Source organism: Urocitellus parryii, chromosome 4, assembly GCF_045843805.1.
Source record: "Urocitellus parryii isolate mUroPar1 chromosome 4, mUroPar1.hap1, whole genome shotgun sequence".
Lineage (NCBI taxonomy): Eukaryota > Metazoa > Chordata > Mammalia > Rodentia > Sciuridae > Urocitellus > Urocitellus parryii.
In genome coordinates this window covers 206,744,641-206,769,688 of record NC_135534.1, presented here as the reverse complement: position 1 = coordinate 206,769,688, position 25,048 = coordinate 206,744,641, and the positions used below count along the sequence as shown (strand labels likewise).

Sequence of the window (25,048 nt, the reverse complement as noted above, 5' to 3'; positions counted from 1 at the left end):
CAGGCTGGGCCTCACCTGAGGACCTGGTGGCGTCTACTGGTCTTCCTTTATACTTGTCAAACAGGCTGAGAGTCGAGTACTTGCTTTTCCCATCCTTGCCCTTGGTTATTTGCCCCAGACGATCGGACATTGCGATGAAATGTCATCTAGTAAGGATATTTTTCTCGGCGCCGCTCCCGATCTGCCTTTAGAAAGGAGGTGAGAGTGAGTCTCCAGGACTTGACCCAAAGGTCTGATTTATCTGGAAATCACTGACCTTCTGAAGATCTGAGGACAGCTTTGGGCTCTGTCCCTAGGAAAAACACCTTACCTCTTACAGACACTTGCCCCAGGTGGCCCATGGGCCCCCACCCTGACCAGTCAGCTGCTCTGTGTGCACTTGCTGGAGCCTACTTCCATGATTGTATGGAAATGCACACTTGAACACACTCGGTCCTCTGAGCAAGTACAGCTCTCCCAAATGGAAAAGTACACGCTCCGGCCTGGTGGTATGTCCATCTAACATCACAAGCAAGACAGACAGATCAAACCAGGGAGGCGCACAGCCCAGCTATGCCTTGCGTCACAAGGATGAGGAAACCAAAGGAAGGCCACCAAAGTCGGTCAGTTGTCAGGAACATTTGGGAACCTGCTCTTTTCAAACAAAGAACCGGCACTCAGGCAGAGGGCATCTGCCCGGGCCACAGAAGCAAGTTCACAGGGCGATGTGTGGAAAACAGGGTGAGCACCACCCAGTACAGACGAGGGAGACCCCTGTCCCCCAACCTCTCCACCAGCACCTTCAGGTCTGTTGGCCCTTCCCCCCTGCACTCACCTACACACTCTATCCTTCCAAATGCTAAGGCCAGCTATTGCAGCCGGCAGACCGGCACCAGGCCAAGACTGAGGACACAGCTACCTTTTCCTCTACACCCACCCTTGACTGGAGGTGCCAAAATTGATCAGAGGGGGAAAATACCTGTGTAAAGAGTGTGACCTTCTACCCTGTCATTAAGATACGGAGAAGAAATCGACAGTGTTCATGGAGGCACCTGACCATGTGTCCTTACCAACAGGGGCATGTGCAGAACACCCACTGACAGCGCAGGCACCAGGTGGCCACCTCTTGGAATGCACCCCTCAATATTCTGTCCTAAAGCCACGTGGGCTAGGAGAGGTGCATCGTGTTTAGGCAGTGCTTTGCACCCCAACGTATGATGCTTGAGAGAAAAGTCCACACACAACTGCAGACACAGCACCAGGAGCAAAGATCAGTCACAAGCTGGGCCCAGAGAAGGCGAGACAGAGGGGCCAGCGCCTCCCACCTCTGCAGAATCTGCCCTGCACACACCGGGTTTGCACATCCTCTTTTTCACTCAGCCAGTACTGACGATGCCGAGGCCCTGCCAGGCACCAAGGGACAGATAACAAGCAGTTCATCTCAGGATGCTCAGGGACAGGCAGTGGCCTCTAGTCACAGCGCGCATCAATGCTGCAGCCCTCCTTCAGGGACAGCAGGCCCTCCTCCCCTCATGGTTTTGGTCAGCCTTCCCATACTCAAATCCAGGCCACTCAGGGTGACCAAGGGGAGAGGCCGAGGGTCAGGGAATGACAGGTGTTTCCAAGTGTGTGGGAGCGCAGTGGAGGGGATTCTGCTCGCACTTGTGTCCAAACCTAGAGGTGCCAAAGATGCTACGGCATGGTCAGGGGACAAGCACTCCCCATACCAAAGCTGCAGGCAGTGGGTAGGGACCAGCCAGCTGCAGGAGGGGAATGGCCAGAAGCAGGGGTAGGGTGGAGGAGCACGCACCCCTACCTTTAACTCTCCCTTCCCACTGCCGGCTGAGTCTCTAATCCATCCTGCAGAAGTCCTAACCACCAGCTAAGCATGCGGCCACACCTGCGACCCCAGCCACTTGGGAGACTAAGGCAAGTGCAAGGCCAGCCTGGGCAACATAATCGGACCTTGTCCCAAAATAGAAATAAAAAGAGTACCATGAGCGAGGCCCTGGGCTCATTCCCCAGCACTGCAATCAATCAATCAATCAAAACCCTAACCTCCCCCAGGATGGACCACAGCCCTGGAGGAGAGGCTGGGTCTGCACTAGTGAGAGAGCCCAGCGCTCTACAGGCTCTTGGTGCAGATCACCTTGCATTTCTCCACTAAGAGGGATGAGGTCCACAGGGAAACGCAAATCAAAACCCAGAGACCACCTCACCCTTGAAATAAGGGTTATCATCAAAAAGACAGAAAATAAGCAGGGTGCAGGTACAGGCTCAGTCCAGTCCCCATGACCACCACCACCAAAGGAAAACAACAACACGTAACCAATGCCAGCGAGGGTAGAACGGGGCGGCTCGGCAGGACGCTGGCCAGGCCCTACTCCATGGATGGGACAGGGACACACCAGGACTAACAATGACTCGCTCCAAAACTCGCAAGAGGCCAAAGAGATCTGTAAGGAGTGTTACAGTTCCCCCATGCAGATGCTGATGTCCTCGCTCCCACAAGCTGGGATTGTCACTTTCATATGGCAAAAGGCTTTGCAGGTGTGGCTCAGGTCTTGGGTGGGAGATCACCCTGGATTAGTGGAGGGAGCCCAGTGGAGTCACAGGGGTCCCTGTGAGCAGAAGTAGGTCAGGGTAGCACACTGGGAACAGAGGCTGGAGCCATGCTCTCTGAAGTCACAGGAGGGACCTCAAGGAAAAGAGCGCAGGCCTCTGGAGGCTGTGAAGAGCAGGAAGGGACTCTCCAAGCCTCTGGGAGCAGCAGCCTCCGGCATCTTGATTTCAGTCCCATAAGACTCATTTCAGATTTCTAAGCTTCGTGTTGTTCCAAGCCACTAAATTGTGGCAGTTTGTTGTAGCAATAGGAATGATACACTCCCTAACACTACTGTGTGCCCTACAGGAAGCTGGGCCTGGGACACAACCCAGACCTGCATCCAGCCCAGAGACACTGGGAAACCCTCCACAGGCTGGTCACAGCCAAGAGGTGTGTTCCAGAGTCTCACACTTCAGCACCAGGACCAGGGCTGATCCCCGCCCTGGCTGCCACCTGGGCACAGATCACAAATGCTCTGAAAAACAGCCAGCCAAGTCCCTGCCCTGACCCCATGCCCCCTCCCTGCCACACAGGGGGCAGGACTAGATCTGTCACTGTGAACGCAAATTTGGATGCTTCAAATGCTCTTCCAACCAGCCGCACCCCAGCCCTCCAGTCGCATCAACCTGCCTGACTTCTTTAACAGAATGTCACGATTCTCAAACTAGAGCAGGAAACACTTTTGTTTCTGTAAATATTTCTAAAAAGTCTTCTTAATGCTTGTTAATCCTGGTTTCTGTCAATCCACTGATGCCAACAGATCTTTCTTTGACTCTGCACTAACCAGGCCTGTAAACAGACGTTAGAATGAACACAGAGCTCTCTTGAGGCATCCACTCTGAGGACCACCCACTCCCGCCCCAGAGAACTCTCAGAGAACTGCAACCTGACCCTGCCCCACCCCAGCACCCCAGAAACATTAAAGCTCTGGGCAAAGATGAGCGCCCCCTAGGAATCTAGACTGTGTCTGAGAAAAGGAGGATCAGTTTGCAAGGCCATTTGAACTATGTCCCCAAGTAAGTTCAGCCACCAACACTAACCAGGCACCCGTCTCCTTCCAGGTAAAGGGTTCTCCAGCCCCCTGACCACAGAACTGCAGGACAACCGTGTGGAGAACTCACAGCCAACGCAGGCACCAAGCCCGCAGCACTGTTCTGAAGTGCCAACCCTTACCCAAGGCTTGTACCTGTGGGCCCCTGTCAGCCTCTCCAGACCTGTTTCCTCACTGATGAAGGACAGGCCTGGCCAGGAACTCTTTAAGCACCAGTCTGTCCTAGAACCAAACACTGCATGTTAATGACCCACAGCCACAAGTGCCAAGGACTTGTTGTCACATTAGCCACCTCTTCTGGCACATCTGAGCCTGGACCCCATACTCCTATGTAGACTTGGGTGCTAACAAGCAGTCACCTGAGTCCCCACTGCCCCAGAAGGCACCAGGCCGCACGCAGCTAGACAGGAGGCTCTTCACCCCCACCCATAGCCTGAAGAGGAATCTGACGGGAGCGCGCAGGGCCTCTGAGCCCAGCGCAGGTACACCTGCACCTAACAAAGCAGGTCATACGCACCTCCTGGTTCTCCCACTAACCAAAGTTTCAGTGGACACAGCTCTGAAACAAAAACACACTTGTTGGGAAAGATGGTGAATGAGATGGGCATCATTACCCTAGGTCCATGTGTGACGGCACGAGTGATGCGACACTACATCGTGTACAACCATAGAAAAGTCAAGTTGTACTGCAGTTGTGTGCAATGAGTCAAAATGCATTCTGCTGTCATGTATACCTAATTAAAATAAATAAATAAAGTTTTTTTTTAGAGAGAGAGAGAGAGAATTTTTTAATATTTATGTTTTAGTTTTCGGCGGACACAACATCTTTGTTGGTATGTGGTGCTGAGGATCGAACCCGGGCCGCACGCATGCCAGGCGAGCCGCTTGAGCCACATCCCCAGCCCCTAAATAAAGTTTTTAAAAAACAATTAAAAAAGCATACTTGTTGGGATTTCTCAAGTGCATGTCTCTGCTGGTGTGCTGACCTGGGGCTGGCCCAGCCCACACCCACCAGCATCTCTGCTGGTCAGCTGGTTTTCACAAGCACAGGCCAGGAGCATTAGCTGTGAGCAGGCCTTCAACCAGCTTCCAGGGAGCTGCTGAGTCTATCCATGGTCAACAGGCACACCTCAAGCTTGACCGGCACAGCCAAAGGCAGGAAGAAAACACGACAAACGCTCACATCCAGGACCCACAGAGGCCTCTGGGCAGATCCCAGCCCCTTCAGCAGAGCCTGGCTCACTCTAGGGTCCATGGAACAAGAACAGGCCCAGGCCTGTTGAGAGTGTGGGCCAAACCTGGCTCATAGCCATGGCTTTCCTGCCACTTCTGTCCCTCTGTAGGTGATGGAAGTCTTTTTATTACCAAACAAAATCTATTCTGGAACCTCAGTCTCACACAGAAAACCGTAAGAAAAGGCTGAGAATGTAGCTCCGTGGAGAGCGATGGGCCTAGCAGGTGTGGGGCCCCGGGTTCCATCCCCAGTACCGTAAAAAAAAGAAGCACCCTGCCTGGGAGGGGTCCTGCCAGTGTCTCCCCTTGCCCCCTCTCCCCTACTGTAACCCCTACTGGAACCACAGGGCACAAGAGCATTTTGAAATACTGGTGAATGAAAACTGGGTCTACAAATCCCCATAAAGACAGCTTTAGGAGAAGAGTTAATGAAACCTGGGTCTGCATGCTTTGGCATGTCATCTAAATGGGCTGCGAGGCCCAGGCCCTGCTGGAAAAAAAATCACCAGAAAGATGGGCCCACAGGGGCTGGGGATGTGGCTCAAGCGGTAGCGCGCTCGCCTGGCATGCGTGCGGCCCGGGTTCGATCCTCAGCACCACATACCAACAAAGATGTTGTATCTGCGGAAAACTAAGAAAAAATAAATAAATATTTAAAAAAAAAAAAAAAAAAGATGGGCCCACAAAGACAAACGGACACCTGGCCCCACCTCTGCAGAGGGCAGGCCGGCAGGGCAGGACCCAGTCTGCCCATCAGGGAAAGGCTCCCCGCAAGCTATTTTATCAAAAACCATTTCCGGGTAACAGGATTAATTTCACTCTGCACTTGGGTACCAGCCAGCACCATGTGACCAACCAGGGTGGGATGGCCTGCAACTCCCAGGAACATTCAGGGCCAACGACAGTGGCCACAGCAGGCCTTCCTGAGCACTGGGCACCTTGCTAAGCACTCAGGTGCCCAGCCCCCAGCACACTGCAACCACCCTTTCTGGAAGCTACTACTATGTCAGCCTGTTCAACAAGAGTAGGGCATGAGGTTCAGAAAGGACAGAGATGTTATCTTGCCCAAGGTCACGAGGCTGCTAAGTGCCAGAACCAACATGGAGCGCAGCTGCAGGAGGCCAGGCTGCCCACAGGACAGGAGTCACCCCAGCTCATGATACACTGTCTGACTGTAGATGAGGACAGGGACAAGGACCCCAGACGAGTACATAATTTCTGACCAGCCTTCAACAGCCAGATCCTCATCCAAGGCCAATCCGGCCCTTTCACAGGTTTCCGTGATCCTACTACCTTTGGGTCAAAACCATGTGGTCACCCATGGTTAAGACCCTACTGTGTGCTCCAGCCCCAGCTCCGCTGGCTCAGAGCACAGTCCTTGAGAAGACACACAATGGCGAGAGTGTAAGTGCAGGGTGTGAGGTGGAAGCCCCAGGCCAGGGCTGGGGAGAAGGAAGAAAAGAAAGAGGACCCTGCAAGGCCAACCCCCATCAGCAGGCAAGACAGACACTATAGGAAGCAAGGAGGCTGGCCAAGAAAGGGCACAGTCATCAGATGGGAAAGCAAAGAACCCTCATCATGAAATCCAGGTAAATGGTTCATCAGCCTGCCCTTCTCCAACATACCAACATCTAGCAAAAAGCACCGTCTGCCAGGCAGAGTGGTACATGCCTGAAATCCTAATGACTTGGGAGGCTGAGGTAGGAGGATCACAAGTTTGAGTCCAGCCTCAGCAACTTACAAAGACTCTGTCCCAAAAAATAAGTAAATAAATAAAAAGGGGGGCTGAGGTTATGGCTCAGTGGAAGAGTACTTGCCTAGCACATGTGAGGCACTGGATTTGATCCTCAGCCCCACATAGAAATAAGTAAATAAAATAAAGGTATTTTGTCCATCTACAACTAAAAATATTTTTTAAAAATAAAAAGGACCACAGATGTGACTCAGTGGTAAAACACCCCGGGTTCAATCCCTAGCACCAAAAATAAAAAGGAAAAGGCACTTTGCCTGTGGAAAGCTACATCATCCATTCAGACACTCAAAGGCTCCTGTACCAGACAGGGGGACAGGGAGGGGATGAGCCCTCACCCTGGGTTCCAGCAGCAGGGGCACCTTGTCAATACAGGGCCAGCCAGCAGACCTGGCTCTGCTGGCCACCCGGCCTCTGCTGCCACCCCAGGCCTGCCTGACGCTGTTGCTGTCACAAATGATACATAACCCAGGAGCACGGCTGTGCTCCAAGAAAACCCCATCACCAGGGACAGGGCAAGCTGGAACCAGGCTGCTGACCCCTGATCCAGAGGGCGAAGTAGGTAAGAAAATGAAGACAAGCAATAAAGTAAACCCAACAAAAGGGGTGTCCCACACACCAGGATGTGGGGGAGGGCCCAGCTGCATTTCCCACAGAAGCTTCTAGAGCCCCCCTCAGCAACAGCAAGACCAGCACCACAGGGCAGTCAAAAAGGTAGCTGGGCCTTCAGGAAGCCACAAGGTGCCCACAGATCTCCAGAAGTCAGGTGCTGGCCCACCTGGACCACTGGGGTCTGGCCCAGCTATAGCACAGTCCAGCATCCACTGCAAAGGACCACACAGCCTCCAAAAATCAATCTACCCGGAAACAAGGCTGGAGGGGACAGGGGCCTGAGGCGAATACAGACAAAGGTAGAGGCCAGCAATGCCAGAGAGGACACACCCTGGAGCAGACAGCACATTTAGGAAGCACCAGAAATTAAATAAGAAAGCACCTCCCACCCCCAATTTGCAAGCTCCTGCCTCCACCACGCCCTTGACTCGCCCTGTGACTGCCTCGGTTAGGGCAGGCAACAAATCACCTTCTGCCAGGCACCTTCCCACGGGCTGCACCACCACCACTACCCCAGGGTCAAGTCCAAGCCCTCGCGCAGGACATGTTGGCCTTTCAGGGCCGCAGGACACGTTGGCCTTTCAGGGCCGGCCAGCCTCACCACTCTCCCACCTTGGACCCACCCCCACCCTGCCACTCCCATCTGAAACACTGAGTTTGCACCTCTCCTAAATCCCACAGCAGCTGGACGGGGAGGGCTGCTTCCCTGCAGATCAAGTAAGGGTGAGAACAGGGCTACCAGGGCTGCAGGGGAACAGTCAGGGAATGGATGTGGCGCTCTTGACCCAGGCCCACTCGCAGGCTCACTGCCTGACAGCAGCTGTCACTGTAGCTAAGCTCCCGTTCTGGGACAGCAGTTCTCCAGTCTCCCCCAGCAAGTCTGCTCCTGCTCCTCCTCCGAGCTCCTGATGCCCCAGGTGCTGGGCAGACCTTGCACTGGGCCTCTCCCTCCTCCTGTGCACAGGGACCTGTCCCCACACTGGTGTCACCACTTGAGGGCACTAATACAGGAAGCATCCTTCAGAAACATAAGAGACAGCCAGGAACCAAACCCAAACAGGGTGGATGTTCAGGATCTACAGGTGAACCCTTTATGAAATCCCAGGAGGCAGAGATGTACTTTAATCCTCAGAAAGCCCTCTCGAGACCTGCACTCCACTGTGACTACATCTTGAGCAACACCAAACTGCCCCAGTTTCCAGGCTCCCACTGGAGGGCAGGGAGCGTTGACACCCGCACAGGCACCCAGGTTGTGTTCCCAGCCCTGGCAGTAGCCAAAGGATACAGAAAGCCGTAACACACAGATGAGCCCCCAAGCCAGCTCTCAGACATGGCTGGGTGTTCTTCGCTAGCGCAGGCCCCGAGACTCTGGGCCTTCCTGCTCCATGTCAGTCACCCGCCTCCATGGCTCTCAATTCTACTGTTTTATGATCCTATTTCAGAAGAGCTTGGCACTAAAGGTCATAAAATACCGCATTTAAATTCTAAGCACATTTGCTATTGTTTAAAAAAATCATGAAAATAATTTTAAAGAAGGCTTATGGAGATGGCAGACAGGCCGCCCCCCAGCCAGCCAGCTGTCCCTGGGCGGCCCAGCAGGGCTTTGTTTACACCCAAAGCCTCTCCATAGGATGACGTCACCTGCAGCAAGCTGTAATCTGGGCACTAAAGAACACAGAAGAGAGGAGACTCAGGCCAGCCGCCTCTGGCAGGAAGCTACTTTCTTCAGACAGGAGAAAGCATCCTGCCTGCCTCCCCCCAGGCTGTGTCCTCAGAGGCCCACTGCAAATCAGGGCAGCGCCACTCAACTCCCACCCGACCAGAAGATGATTGGCCTCCAGGGCCAGCACCCCCTGCACAGGGCAGCCCCCTTCTGCAGGCCAGAGTAACTCTGCACCAAGTCAGGAGGTCAGACACCACTGCTCCGTGTCTCACTCCCATCCATGAAGGGGGGCAGGCAGAGGTCACCACTTGAGGCCCACCCTAATGCAGTGCTACCTGGCCCAAGGGAAGGGACTCAAGGAAGAGGGAAGCAGGCTGCCAGCAACTCCTGCAGCTTGAGGCTCTCCTCTCCCAGAGGTGTGGGAGGAAGGCCAGGGGCTCACAGCGCTCCGAAGCCAGCAGGCGGTGGAGATGCTCCCACACAAAAGGCAGCCACAGCCAGGGTGAGGAAGAGGCCAGAGAGCAGCATCCTGACACGGGATGCCAACACTCCCAAGGTGTACACACCGTGCACGTCCCTGGAAAGGCCTTCGCTCCATCACATTCTACTCAAGGGACACCAGAGAGGAAACAGGGACTCTGGTCAAACACAGCAGAAAGGCTGAAGGCAGGAGAGCTCATCCATCCTTCCAGAACCCCCTAAAATGAAAGCTGAAGGCCAATCTTGGCAGAACAAGAGCTGCCGTGTGCAGTGGCAGCTTCAGCAGACGCTGCAGAGAAGCTCTGTGCTCCACCAAGCAGACTCGGAGGACACTCGGGCAGCGGGAGGGCAGCTACCGAGCTGGAAGGGCCTCCAGCCTGGGAGGAGGAAGAGGCAGCAGGTGGGAGGGCTGAGCCCTCCTCGTGCCCCACCACTGGTTTGAACAAGAGGAGTCCCGAGGGCACAGGGGGCGAGATGGGGACAGGGCTCAAGAAGGAAGCCAAGAGAGAGCCAGAGGAGCCAGGGGTGGCGGCCTTGGTGGGGGCTCCGCAGCTTGCAAAGGCTGGAGTCTGCTCCTGAAAAGCTGCCGGAGGAAGAAAACTACGGGCAACCTGACACTGAAGAGCTCCTGCTGCCTCCAGTCAGCTGCTGTGCCCCAGACCACATGCACGACCAGACGCCAACTCACTGGCAGGGCCCAGCAGAGAGGAAAGAGACAGCCGGGAACCAAACCCAAAAGACATATAACAGGCAATAAATATCCTCAGAAATGACACACTGCCCTCCTGCAGCATAAATGCTCAAAACAAGAGAAAGCCCAGGAAGAGTCGACTATGACTGTGGAAACTCCATGAACCTCAGACTGACCATCAAGAGTCAGGCAGATCCTAATCGGAGGACCTTCTACACAGGGCCTGCCCAACACTGCCTCAAGCACAAGAGGAATCAGTTGACAGAGCCAAGAGCAAAGTCAGGGGACATGATGACTAAATGAAGTGTGGGCTCCCAGAACAGGAGGGTGACTCCAGTGACAACTAAGTGAGTCTGAAACAGCGAAGACTTCAGTTAGTAACAGTGCATGATGCTGGTCCACTCGCCATGAGGACATACGTACCCATGTCACATGATTACACAGGGGAGAAACTGGGAGTGCGGGGCACGAGGCCTCCAATTTTTCTGTAAATTTATTCTAGAATTTAAAAGTCCAATAATCCGCCAGGCACTGTGGCGCACACCTGTAATCCCAGTGACTCGGGAAACTGAGGCAGGAGGATCACGAGTTCAAAGCCAGCCTCAGCAAAAGCGAGGTGCTAAGCAACTCAGTGAGACCCTGTCTCTAAAAATACAAAATAGGGCAGGGGGTGGGACTCAGTGGTTGAGTGCCTCTAAATTTAATCCCCAGCACAAAAAAAAAAAAAAAAAGAATGCAAGGCTCACAAAGAAAAGAACCCAAAAGCTTCTAGAAGGCATAATCCTTTCCCCTCCCCATCAAAGAAGGCCCCAGGATGGAAGGAGTAGCACTGAGCAATCCCAACAGCACTGACTTCACAACATCATCACCTCCAGGGACAAAGACCGAGTCTAGCACCCATACTCAGCCAACCCAGCCAAGTGTGGGGCAGAAGGCTTTTCAGACTCACACGAGGACTTGGAGCACCTACCTTCTCAGAAACTTGTCGAGATCTGTACTCTAATAAAACGACAGCAGCTAGGCACAGTGATTCCAGCGCCTGAGGCTGGGGCAGGAGGATCGCAAGTTCGAGGCCTGCCTGGTCAACTTATGATTGTCTCAAAATATACAAAGGACTGGGATGTGGCTCCGTGGTAGAGTACACTTGGGTTCAGCCCCTAGCACCAAAGAGAGAGCAAAAGAGCGGAAAGCAGTGTCACGTCACTGAGGCCATTCCTGCCTGCCCACCAGCAGCAGCTCTCCCTGCCGCCTTGCCCGTCCCCAGCAGCCCAAGTGCCTGAAAAGGCTGACCCACACCCACTACGGAGCAGTGGAGCCTGGCCTATGAGAAGCCTGTCCCCCTTGCTAGTCCCTGGGTCACAACAGAACCTGGCCATTCCAGATAAGTAAGATATGAGTCCCTCACGACAGAACTGTCTGACCGGGCAGTCCCAGACTGCCCTCTCTGGACTTCCACTTACTCAAACCAAGAAAACCCTGAGTGTTTCCAGTCATTCCTGCTGTTGGATGCCCAGAATGTCCAACCGACCCACAGGATCCAGGAACTAAGGATCCAACATGGAGAGAGAAAGACAAGTCCCAGAATAGCCACCAACAGAGGCCCATGACAGCAGCTGTGCTACAGTCAAGAGAATGCCAGTCCCAAGAAGAGCAGCACAGGGAGCTGTCACTTGGATCAGGAATGTTCCACAAAGGCCCAGGTGTCCCCAGGCTCGGACCCCAGCATGCACTATTAGGAGGTGGTGGGCCTTTGAGAGGTGGAGCCTGTAGGAAGACTTTAAATCTTCAGGTGTGCCTCAAAAGGAACCGTGGGCATCTCTTCCTCAGCTGGTGGTGAGGTGAGTGGGTCACTCCATTGTACATTCCCACCCTGATGGACTAAAAGCAACAGAGCCAACCCAGCACAGACTGAAACTTCTAAACTGTGAGCCAAAAGAGACCTTTTCTCTTTATAACTTATCTCAGGCATTTGTTATAGTAATAGAAAGCTGAGCAGGGAAATACATCAGGCAGATTAACCACGGTACCCAGGCAATTAGAAAGCAGTATTTGGTGCATTTTATTGGCACACTTTAAGAAGTAAAAGGTACAAGTGTATAAATTCATCCACTTTTTTTCTATTTGTTAGCATTTTCTGTGTCCTATTTAACAATTTTTGCTTTCTCTACAATCACAAAGATATACTATGTTTTCTTCTAGAAGCTCTTTATCTTTCATATTTAGATGTATGATCTGTCTAAAACTGATTTTTGGATATGATTTGCAGTAGATTTCTTTTTTCCCGTATAGAGAATCTGTTAATCAACTTTTCATTGTTAAGACCAAAATACCTGACAAAAATGACTTAGAGGAGGAAAGAGTGAATCCAGGCTCGTGGTTTCAGAGGCTGGGCCTGTGGCTGCCAGCCCCACTGCTGCATGCTGAGGGAGAGGCCGGGCTTCACGGCAGACACTAGGTGCAGGAGAGGCACGCTGCTCAGCTCACTGTGGCTGGGAAGACAGGGCAGGAGCCACAGGGAACGTGCACCCTTGCAGGCAGCCCCCAGCGACCCACCTCCTCCGCCAAGCCTGCCACAATCACCACTGATGCGGTCACGGCTCTCGCGATCCACTAGTTGGACCTCTGGACACCTCGGCACTCCAGGAGCTCTTGGGCCACACCTCACATCCTAGCCACAACAGAATTCAATATGCCCAATTCACATTTTCTGAAAGGGCCATCTTTTCAAAAGATGGCACCTCTGACACTAATCAAGTACTCCTTTACGTGCCGTCTGCATAAAAGACGGCCCCTCTCCATCGGCCTGTCCGTCTGCGTCTGTCCTCCGCTGGTATTGCACTGCCTGATCACTGTAGCTCTAGACAGGAGCCTCCTTCAGCTCTGATCTGCTTTAGGAATGCTGATTATTTTGGGCCCTTTGCATTTTCATATGAATTTCAGAATCAGTTTGTCAATTTCCAAACAAAACAACAAAAAGAAAAGGAAAGCCTGCTGGGATTTTGACTGGAATTACACGTATCCGAGATCAATATGGGGACAAGTGACATCTTTACAATGCCAAATGTTGGTGAGTATGTGGAGCACAACTCTCATGCACCGCAGGTAGGCATGCCAGTCGGGCAATCACTGGGGACGGGTAGCCATCTACGAATGCTGTGTATGCCCACTGGTAACCAGCAACTCCACCCCTAGGTAGGCACCCAGCAGAACCCACACACGCAGGCATCCAGGACGGGCAGAGAGTGCCAACAGCAGCATTATTTGGTTTAGCAACTTTTTTTTCCAATGCTGAGAATGAAACCCAGGGCCTCACACATGCTAGGCAAACACTCTGCCACTGAGCCACACCCCCACAGTTTGGGAAAGCTAAATGGAAATCAGCTAAAAGTCTATCACCACTATAATGGACAAATACTGTATTTACATAATGGAATACTATTCCACAATAAAAACAAATAAACACACAGACCTACAGGGAGGAAGGGGCTGAGGATGTGGCTCAGTGTGGTTCCATCCCCAGCATGGGGGGCTGAAGTGGGGAGTTAAATGAATGAATTCACAAATATAATGTTGAATAAAGAAACCAGACGTTAAGAGTAAGAAGCAGAACATGGAGAGTGGTTTATAAGGGTCAGAGAGATAAACCAAAATGGAATTATAACTAACGTGAACACACACACACACACACACACAGCAATTTTAAAACTTAAAAAAAAATCAGGAAAAAAGAAAATCTCTACGGCGTGGTACATCAAGCTTGCTCAACACAGATATCATCTGACCAAGGTAGCTCTGTAGACATATTCAACCATAGCACAACTGTGATCCCAGCCACTCAGGAGGCTGAGGCAGGAGGATGGCAAGTTCCAGGCAGCCTCAGCAACTCTTGAAATAGAAAATAAGAAGGGGCTAGGGATGTGGTTCAGTGGTTAACCCCCGCTGGGTTCAAACTCCAGTACCAGAATGAAAGAAAGAAAGACGACAACATAAAAACTTTAAACTTTTTCACAGACAAGAATGAAATTGGGGCTGAGGCTGTGGCTCAGCAGTAGAGCACTTGCCTGGCATGTGTGAGGCACTGGGTTTGATTCTTGGCACTGCATATAAATAAATAAAATAAAGATCTATCAATAACCAAAAAAAAGGATGAAACTATATCAAGCATACAACCTTAAGAAATCAGTAAAAAAGACAAAATCGGATGTGAAAGAAAGCAGAGGCAGTGAAACAAAACCAAACCACCGGATGAATTTAAATGACTACACTTGAATAAACTGAATTTATAAAATAGGAGTTCTCTGACTCAAGACTTAAAACAGATAAAGCGCTGAGAGGAATGCTTTAGCACTCCCAGTTTACACACAAGACACCAAGGCTCAGGAAGGTTAAGGGACTGGCCCAGAGTCACAACTGGCCCAGAGTTGGAGTTTACAAACTTGAACTTAAACCCAGGTCACTTCACACTCCAACATCAGATCTACTCAGAAAGTGCTAGGCATTTGTGGGGAGCAAGACACTCATGGAAGTCTATGCAGCAGGCCCCTGGGAATGGTCTCAACTGCCCACGGCATCCCCAGGCCCTGCGGGAGAGGCCCCACCTGGTCTGGCTGGGGCCCAAGCTACACTGTCATCTTCCATAGCCTCCCACCCCAGAGGCTGCACCGGCCCAGGGCTCCTCACCCACAGGGCCTGTCTCGAGCCCTGCTCCCAGCCCTCAAGCAGCCCTGGGATGAAGGAAGCCCTCAGTTGACTTTGGCTAGAATCCCTCTGCAGTCTCCAGAGCCACCGAGCTACCCGACTCCCACTATTTAATAAGCCGTCAATTTTAGCAAGGGGGTAGGGGGCAGTGAGTTCAATTTCAATTTTCAATATACAGCTTAGGGAGGAACAGCCGGGTGGTGTGCTACACAAAGGCTCTCCGCTCCAAAACAAAATTTAACAAGGATCTGGCAAGAAAGACATCAAACCCACAGCTCTACTGCAGCTTCTCCTTCCCTTTCCACCTCCAAATAATGGTGAATTAGCAAGCGAGAAGCACTGTGCAAACACCACCAAGATCTATATTCTTTATTGTAAAATCTGATTTAGAACAGACGCTGGAGACGGCATTCGTATCGGATTGTTCCTTCTAACCAGATCAACAAGCAGCTTCGAGGGCCCTGACACGTAAACAGAGCAGATGACTGACCTGGCTGGCTTCACAGACCCGTCAGGGCCCCTGTACCAGGAGCTGGACGCTCTGGACAGACAGGGCCAAGGGGAACGAGAAGCCTGGAAGCAAGCGCTGTGCCCCACTCCTGCCTCCCTGCAGCCCAGACCTGTGCCCACAGGAGCCAACAGGCACCTGGGCCCAGCAGGCCTTGCCCAATGCCACATGCACCTCTCTCCTTAAATGAACACGAGTGACCTTGTAATGAGTCATCTTCATAACTAACGCATGTTACTGATACACACTCACTAAAGCAAATTCAACTGATACTAAATAAATCAGCCCAACTCAAAAAGAAACCACTGTTAACATCCCTGGGCCTCAAGCCTATCAGCAGAGTGATGGCTTCAATTTTTTTTTTTTCCACAGCACTGGGGATCAAACCCACAGCCTCCCACCAGCTGGCTGAGCAAGCGGTTCACACCTGAGCTACACCACCAGTCCTGGCTCCAATTTTTACTCTTCAAACACAGCCACCTGGTCCTTCTTAGCATCCTTAGACAGCCTTCTAAGTAAGGCAGGAAGAACGAGCCACTCATTCTTTAGAATGCCGATGCAGCGTCCCACCACACACCCACCACCCTGCACAGACACGGGGATTGTTCCCAGCTGCACACTGTGGCAACTACACTACACTGACACTTGGAACGCACCACTTCCCGCTCGGGCCAGCATCTCTGCACCCGCCAGCTTTTCTATGAACCACAGTTTTAATTTGTGTCCATGAAACTGAAAGGCAGGAAGGTGAGGAGCTGAGAGCTGCAACCGGCCCAGAGAGACCCAAGAGCCCCAGACCTTGCACTGGGGAAATTCCTAGGGCCAGATGCCCTTCAGCAGCGGATGCCCAGGACCCAGACACAGCCCACGAAAAACCCCATCTCCTCCACCCCATAGCTCTGCTGGACGAGGCAGATGCAGACGGGGTGGCTGTCATCAGAAGCCCCAGGGAGGCTGCAAAAAGCCACCCCAGTCGGCCAGCTGAAGAGCCCTCAGGGCCACACACAGCAGCCTCGACCTCAGCCAGGGAGGCCCAGAGTAGAAGGGACGCTGAGGTCACACTGCACCCTGTCCCTCAACCACACCCAGCTCAGAGCCATAGGCCTGGGGGTGGGGGAACATAGAGAAGGTTCATCAACAACAGGCCCCTGCAAATCCCTGCTATCTTCAAGAAAGCAAATAAATCAGAGAAGGGGCCAAAGGGCTGGGCTGGGAGTCTCCAGCAAAACCCAAAGGAATCCACCCAGGAACCTGCATCTGTTTCCTCTCCAAGCCCCAGACCCGAGAGAGAACCCCGGACAATGACAGTCCCTGGGCCACCTATCAGACAAGACCAGGTCAGAGGGCAAACCCAGAAACAAGTGCCAAGCCCTCCCCAGACTCACAGGTGCGCGCCAGGCTGAGCGCAGCAAGGCAGAGGGGAGCCCAGTCTGCCCACCAGCACACTAGCCTCAGCCACTCGCCCTTCACACCCAACCCCCACGACTTTACCTCACCTCACCCCCACCCACCCCACCGCCTCCCTACCTTCCTAAAAACTCAACACACTGTGCCCCCTTATCCCAACAAGTCCACTTCACAGGGCACACTGCCCACCTGGTCAAACCCCAACCTCTCATGTCAACACCCATTGGTGAGCCTCAAGACCCCTGGAGGGCAATACTAGTTAGTTAACTCTACCCTGTGCCACCTGGATTACTAGACACAATGCTATCACTCATCTGGGTTCTGCAGAGAGGGACAATGGCCCTCAATCCCCTTCAAGGAAAGGGCTAAACAAAGGGCTAAGTGATAATGCGGGAGAATTGGAAGAAATTCACCCAGAGCTTTGAGAGATGCACACCTGCCTGAGGATTCACACACCCCCCCACTGTCCCTGCAGGTCTGGAATCCACAGGTTGTCCAGAGAGCAGTCATCTCTTGATATTAAACAGGAATAGCAGGAAGAAAGAAATGACTTTCATTTTCTATCTTGTACCCTGTGGAGTATTTGGATTTTTTTTTTTTTGTAACAAGCTTGTAATGTTACTGTTGCATTATTTTTGAGGTTTCAATAAACCAAGCAACGCAGAATCAACCGTCCGCCTTTCCTGATTGGCCAGGTTCCCCACACTGTGCTAAATGCATCCTGGGTGGTGTGTCAGTCCCCCAGTCATGCCATGAGACAGGTTCCATCCCCCTGGGCAGCAGATAAGGAGTCTCTAGGGAGTGAGTGAGAGCTTATTTGTTCAAGCCCCACTGCAGGCAGGCAGAGTGGCGGGAAGGGACACTCCTGTCCGCCCAAGACCACATCGAGGCTGTGGAGAGGTCAGCTGCAGAGCCTCCTTAATATATACATGCCTTCATTCCTTCCAGGAAATTCCCAAAACAGAAGACTCTGCATGAGGCAAAAACCAATGATCAAATGCCCTCGTTGGCTGGTAAAGGGCCTGTCGTGGTGCTTCTCAGGTGGGTGGCAGTGAGAATTCCCATGCACCCGCCCCACAGGGCAGCCCTTGTTGGTTAAGGTGCCTGAGCTCCTAGAGGTAGGGGCCTGGCCACTAGATGTGGGCCTAACCTTCAGCATGCAGCACAGAGCTTAGCACACAATTAGAAACCCTAACACCCAATAAACAAATGAGCCCCAGGTGCATCAGCCTGCCTACTCCAAGTCCCCAAGCCCTCCTGAGTACTGAGTCCAGGAACCATTAATAGCCACGGTCTACTGAGAGCACCTTGCCTCCTGCCAGGTACCTTATAAACACCTGAGCCATGACCCTCTCCCTAGTTCTATGAAGGTGTTACATTGCATTTTGCAAACAAAGAGAACAGAGATTCAAAAAATTCAATAGCTGGCCCCAGGTCTCTCAGGTAAAACCTGAACCTGAAGGCGGCTGACCCCAAAGTGGCCTTCCAAGGAAGGGTGCCTCCTTGTGCACCCTGTGCAAGAAAGCTGCTCTCCATCAGGAGGGAGAGCAAACAGAGGCATGGCCTTCCTTTCTCCCAGTGGACTCCCCCTTAGTTCCAGCACCAGAGCAGTATGGTTCCAAATGATGTCCTCGGGCACTCCTGGTCAGGGCCTGAAACCTCCAGCCTCCACTGATGAATACCACCCAGGCATTTATTTCCGGGAGTTCTATTCCGTTCACTTCATCCACTAGGTGTAATCTCCCTGCAAGCCAGAGCTCAGAGGCCAAGTGGTTGAGCAGGGAACTGAGCAAATCTGCACAGCTACTGTCACCAAACACCACCAAACCTGGGCCTCAGGGATCGTCCGTGGACAAAGAAGCCCATCTTCTGAAAGAAGGCCATATCTGACTCTTACTCACCAGGCCCTCGTGTATAAAGGATGCAAGACAACATCTGTGCCAGGACCCTCATTTTAACTGATACCCCAAACCACGCATGGACCTGGCCACCTGCATCTCCCCTCCTATCTCCTAGTCCTCAGGATGCCCAGAGCAGCCCTTCTTCGGTCATCCACAGCCATGCTGCAGACTCCAGCAACCAGAGCTGCCATTTCTTTTTATTTGAGACAGGGTCTCACTAAGTTGCCAGGGCTTCACTAATATGCTGAGGCTGGCCTCAAACTTGCGATCCCCCTGCCTCAGCTTCTCAAGTTGCTGGGATTACAGGCATGGACCACCGTGCCCAACAGGAGCAGCCACTTCTGATGCACCAGACCAAACGGATGACAATGTAAACCTTACACACCCAAGAGGACCCAGAAAGGCTATTCACTTAGAAAAATATGCTCACCTCACCCACCTCACTACGGTGTATAAATGGATTCAAAGTTTTTTGAGGAAGTTAGCAGATTTCTTATCAAAATGCACTTATTGAAGTGCCAGAGGTCACGCTGCAGAAGCACACTCACCGGCCACTTTATACAAACTATGTTTTTTAAAATATATTTTTATAACCGATTTATTACTTACTTTTTAAAGTGTAGTGCTGAAGATTCAACCCAGTGCCTCACCTGTGCTTGTGTTACAGCCCCCAGCCCCCAAACTGCATGTTTTTGAAGAGAAAGTTGACACGATTTTACCAAAATTGTAACATCCCAAAATTTAAAGTAGGCGAAATGCCCACCACCAGGAGGCAGGTAGAATCTAATCTACCAGAGTCAACTGCAGTGGCTAGAACAGATGACGTCATCCATCTACATATGCTGTCACAGAACAGGACAGGGTGTCACATCAAGTGAAAGGGCAGCAGCTTCCAGAACACAAACATGCACACCCTGATCACGACTTTGTGATGTTTGTTGGTTCTGGGGATTGAACCCAGGGCACTCCACCACTGAGCCACGTCCCCAGCCCTTTTCATTTTGAGACAGGGTCTTGCCAAGTTGCCTAGGCTGGCCTTGAACATGCCATCCTCCTGCCTCAGCCTCCTGAGTAGCTAGGATGGCAGGTGGGTGCCACTGTACTATGTCTTGGGTCCCCCCCGCCCCGCACCCGGAAGAATCACAACAAACTTTTCAATGTCCCTTCTTTTAGAGGGACTGAGGAAGAACCTTTATACCTCAAACTTCTAACTACTACTGCGACGACTACTACTACTTTTTCCTCTCTCTCTCTTTTTTTTTTTTTTTAAGTTACTTGGGCCATGGGATTATGAGCTAGCTAGTTTTGTTTTCTTCTTTACACACTTGTACATTTTTTAAACCTAATAAACATTATTTTTAAAACATTAGCGGTATGGTAGATCTGTTTACATTCATGTAGAAAATGTTCATGCTGATGTTTGAAAATGCAAGTTGCCATATAAGAATAGTAACAGCCCCATTTTTGTCTTTTACAAAACCTTCCTGGAGCCCATATTTGCATGTGTACCAAAGTCTAGAGGAATAAACACAGCTGTAAACAGTGGCTGCTGCCTGGGAGACCAAGGACGAGCTCTCCCCTCTCTGCCTACACTTGCGTGTCCCTCTCTCTCGGTGTGTGGTGCTGAGGATGGTAGGCAAGTGCTCTAAAACTCAGCTGCGCCCCAGCCCACTTTCTTCTTCTTAAGTAAAAGAATCTATGTATTTTTGTAATTTGTTTTTTTATCAAGGAAAAAAAAAACTCACAGTCTATATAGGTTCTGTTCTCCCCAGCACTCTCCAAACACTGGGCCCTTCAGCCCGACAGGTCAGCCGGGCAGGAGTGCGGCCCCTCCCAGACAGGCCTGTGTTTTCCGTCCTGCCTGGAACAGAGCTGTTCTTTAAGCTGGGACTCTATGTAAACAACACCTGCCAAAAAAAGCTCTGGAGACACAAAGGAACCAGGGAAAGGGGCTGGAGATGACCCCTTTTCCACTGGGTCCTGCAGTCCATCTCATCACTCTGTACAAAGGGACGAGCCTGAAGCACTCTGGGCTCTCTGGCCCAGGCCTCACCAGTCCTTGCATAACATCCACAAAAGGCCTGGGCACCTGGAAAGGTGGCTGACCCACAAGCTCTCTTCGGGGGCCCAGGGCTTCTGATTTCAACTCCTGTACACATCTTCATCTTCCAGGTCTTGGCACACGGCTTTCAAAAGGTGCTTCTCTCATGCCTGCCAGATATCCCAGAATGCCCTCCCCAGGTAAGCGGGGCTTGGTCCTGGAGGGCTCATCTGCGCACAGTGACCTAGGCAGGGTGAGGTGGGAAGTGAGGTGGGAAGCAGCAGGACCCCAGGCCCTGGTGCACTCACTCCCCAGGGTTGGGGACCAGGCCATAAATAAAACACCACTGTTCCAAATCGTCATCCAAAGACATATGGATGGATAAACAAGTGTGGCATTATACGTGTGATGGAATATTATTCAGCCTAAAGAGATGAAGGAAATCAAGAAACACGCTACAACACAGAGGAGCCTTGCAAACATGCTAAATGAAATAAGCCAGACATAAATGACAAGTAGTAGGTGGCCCACTCGCACGGGCATTGGTAGCAGTCCACCCACAGGGACGGGAAGCAGAGTGGTGGCTGCCAGGGGCTGGGGGACAAAGATTAGTGCCTAATGGGTGCAGATTTCCAGTCTGGGATGACAATAAACCAGGAGATGGCTGGTGGTGGCAACAGTGAGTGTGCTTCGTGCCATGAACTGCACACTTGCAAACGGTAAAGTTTATGTTATGTAAACTTGACAATTTAAAAACTGCATTTATAAGTCATGAAAGGTGTTATAAAGAAAAGCAGAGCCAGACGCAGTGGTGCATGTCTGTAATCCCAGCAACTCAGGAGGCTGAAGTAGGAGGATTACAAGTTGGAGGCCCACCTCAGCAATTTAGTGAGGACTTGTCTCAAAATAAACAATAAAAAGGGTTGGGGCTGTATGTACCTTAGTGGGTTCAATACCCAGTACCACCAAAAAAAAAAGAAGGAAAAAATAAAAAAAACAGAGAGTGATGGCAGCTAGGCTGAGGGTTCCCCAAAGTCTCTTCAAGGAGGAGCTTCCCCCCACCCACTGGACCAGGAGCTCCTGAAGAAAGCCTACAGAACCTCCCAACCCTACGTCCCCAGAACATGAGTGCATAAGACACTTGTCCAGATTCAAACCAGGAAATGGAGCAAGACCCAGAGCGCCACGCATTCAAAGACTTCACCAGGACCCACTGGCTCCTGAAGGAGAAAACTGACCCTGTGCAGAAGAGAGCCCACAGACCCTCGGACCTCAGCAATCCACTAGGCAAGACAACCAGCAAGTGGAACAACATGGGCATGGGGGATGGGGTGGGATGCTCACCAAAGTCAGGCTCATGTGAGGGGAGAAACCAAAACAGCCACCTGAACACCCACCCACAAAGGGTTGAATCAACCTTGGCACATCCATAAGACAGCAACTGTGCAGTTACAAAACCATCATGCTCTTAATAACAGGGAAATACACTCTAACATTAAGAACAAAAAGCTAGCTAGCAACTGTGTACACAGCATTTACAGAATTGTTCCAGTTCTGAAAATACAGGCGCAGCATCAGAGGAAACAAACACCAGAGCCTTGACTGCAGCTATCTGTGGATGGTGAGGCTCCAAGTGATTTTCACTTGATTTTCATATTCTTAAAGCATCTTTCTTTTTTATTTTTCCCAGAGGACACATTACTTTTACCAATGGTGAAAACATGCTTAAAGGGCCTTGTACAATGGCTGGCAAGTAACAGGTGCTCAAGGAGTATTAGTTGCAGGACAAGGGAATTAAAAGTGCAATTGACACTGCCTGTGCCACACAGAGGAGAAAAGCTGGTGGTGTGGAAAGGAGACAGGCTGGAGCTTCAGAACTGGCTGCAGAGGCAGGAAAGGAGGGAAGCAATAATGTCAGAGTGGACAGGTGGCCAGCAACCAGAGATGGACTTCAGTCTGCAGGCACCTCCTGCTGCATGGAAAGCTCCCGACAGCAGTGTGGCTGCAGCGTCCTGGAGGCTGGGCTCTGGCAAAGCGTTTCTCAGAAAATCAACAAGTACAGCTGAGAACAAAGCTCAGCCAAGGCGGCTGGCCCAAGCCACTGAGGCAAACCTCCCTCCCACTGCTGAGATTCCCCACACACCACCCACCGATGTAAACAGTGGATCACCGGCAAGCCCAGGGCTGTGATCACCCAGGGAGGAGGCCCCATCTAAAGGGCGCCTTTTAAACCTGGAGCTGGTCCCCAGCAACTTTGCTTCACCAGAGAGCTCCCCGATTCCATCTCCCCTACCTCTGCACCAAAGGCAGCCACCTTTATCCAAAAGACAGACCCAGGGCCTCTGAGGCTGCCCAAGCCCCAGTGTCTTAAAAAGAAATCGAGCTATGAGTTCAAAAGATGGTCTAGCTGGCCCTGCACTTCTACACAAAATGTATTTAAAAACCAAAAACAAGAGTCTCAGAGCACAAAGCCCAACAGATGTCTGCTGGCAACAGTATTTTTTGGAGGGGAAATGCAGTGTTTTAAGATCTAGTAGAGAGAGGCCCTATTAACACCTGCCCTCCTGGAACAAGATGTGCACCTCTGACAGTAGAGAAGCCTCATTATTGAATTTAGAAATAGAGGCAGCGGTCCTCCTAACCTATTCTGGTTTGAAATAGAAACCAACACAAAAATGATCAATCTTAAATGGTAGAATAATGAGACATAACCAGCATACAGCCATCAGCAACATGAGTCAGTACTTTATGCAAGGCAAAAAGAAAACTTGAAAGTACAATAAAATAATCCTTCAGGAATAATGAGAACTGAAATTCAAAAGAGGGTGGAGGATGATAGAAAAGCCAACCAAATGGTACAATGAAATTCCCTGAGCAAAGCCCAAGGCAGCCAGACCCTGCAGGAACCGTCCTGACCTGCCATTCCTGAAATTCCACTCTCCCAAGGCCCCCCAGGCCCTTCCTACCCAGGCTTTCTTCCTCCCCACTTGGGCCCAGTGGAGACTGGACAGGCACAGGGCAGGCTCACCAGCAGGACCACGCAAACAGCATCAAGGAGCTCAGTGGTTAACATAATTCAGAGGCACTGGAAATCATGGTGGGAGGGACAGCCACCTGCCCGCTTTCCTAACCCACCAGCAACAAATAGACCAGGGTAGGGCATAGAGGATGGACCAGAGGCAGAGGAAAAATGAAAGGAAAACATGACCCTGCTGAGACATCTGTCCCACAGCAGTTTACAAAAACCACCAAGATGGTTGTGGAAATGCCAAAGGAACATAGGCAAATTCCCCAGCAGACGGCACAGCCACGACCTACACAAGCCACTAGGTGAATAGGCTTGGTCTAGACAAGTTCAGATTCACCAGGTGCAGTAGTGCACGTCTGGAATCCCAGGGGCTCAGGAAGCCAAGGCAGGAGGATCACGAGTTCAAAGCCAGCCTCAGCAAAAGCAAGGCACTAAACAACTCAGTGAGACCCTGTCTCTAAATAAAATACAAAATAGGGCTGGGGACGTGGCTCAGTGGATGAGTGCCCAAGTTCAATCCCCAGTACAGAAAGAGAGAAAGAAAGAGACAACTTCGGTCTCCATCCTCACTTGTGGCTGAGACTGGCCTCAGTCCCCAGTGAGCACTTGTGGCCTTCCATGGTCTGCAATAAACAGCAGAATCCAGACATGCCTGAGCTTCCTAGCTCTTCTCAGCCATTCTGAGGCTCCCAAGCAGTTGGATGATCATCAGATATCAAACATTGTTGGCCATAGGATAGGAGGCAGGGAGGTCACAGTTCCATACACCAGGAGAACACAAGAAAAGGCTCAGGAATTGTAAGAAAAGAACCAGAAAAACAAGTAACCAAGAAAAACAACTTACATTTTCATCACCTTCCTATGGATGGAAACACTTTGCTACAAATCTTGCATGAGGCTCCCCCGAGCCCCCACAAGATGCCCAAGGCAGGCATAATTATTCCCATTTTATAGACACAGGAGCCAACCCTCGGAGACCTGTGGGAGGTAACCCAATGAGAACCATGAAGCAGCTCCACAGGCTCCCAGGGACGCACTTGCCTGAACAAGCTGAGGCTCCCCAAGTGATTATTTGCCAATTCCAAAGGAAAGCAGTTACCCTCCAAAGGAAGGACTCCCTAGGCTCCTGTCTGTTGGCCTAAGGATCTCAGCACTGTCCCACTCTGCCTGAAACCCAGCTGTAGGCCATGACTCATCCAGGGAAGGCACCCCAGGTCCATGGACAGGGACCTAGTCCCACACACTGTAGGTCCACTAAGCTCTTGAAAGCTCCAAATGTTCCTTTCCCATCCTTGTCCCCCTGGGGCCCAGCACTTAGTGATCAATATTGTCTTGCCTCTTGAAGTCCTTCTCCCCTGTCCAAGCCTCAGGCCAGCACCTGTGGATGCTCGGGCACAGCTC

At 51.5% G+C, this 25,048-nt stretch overlaps 1 protein-coding gene across 1 annotated transcript in view; it reads right to left on the bottom strand.

Annotated features, from left to right (window-relative positions):
- The window catches only part of Prrc2b (proline rich coiled-coil 2B), a 76,829-nt gene that overhangs the window by 50,536 nt on the left and 1,245 nt on the right, over window positions 1-25,048 (bottom strand). The window contains exon 2 of the mRNA XM_077797165.1: window positions 16-181. Within this exon, the coding sequence (XP_077653291.1) occupies window positions 16-130 (115 nt within the window). The 5' untranslated portion in view covers window positions 131-181. The remainder of the gene's footprint in view (window positions 1-15; window positions 182-25,048) is intronic.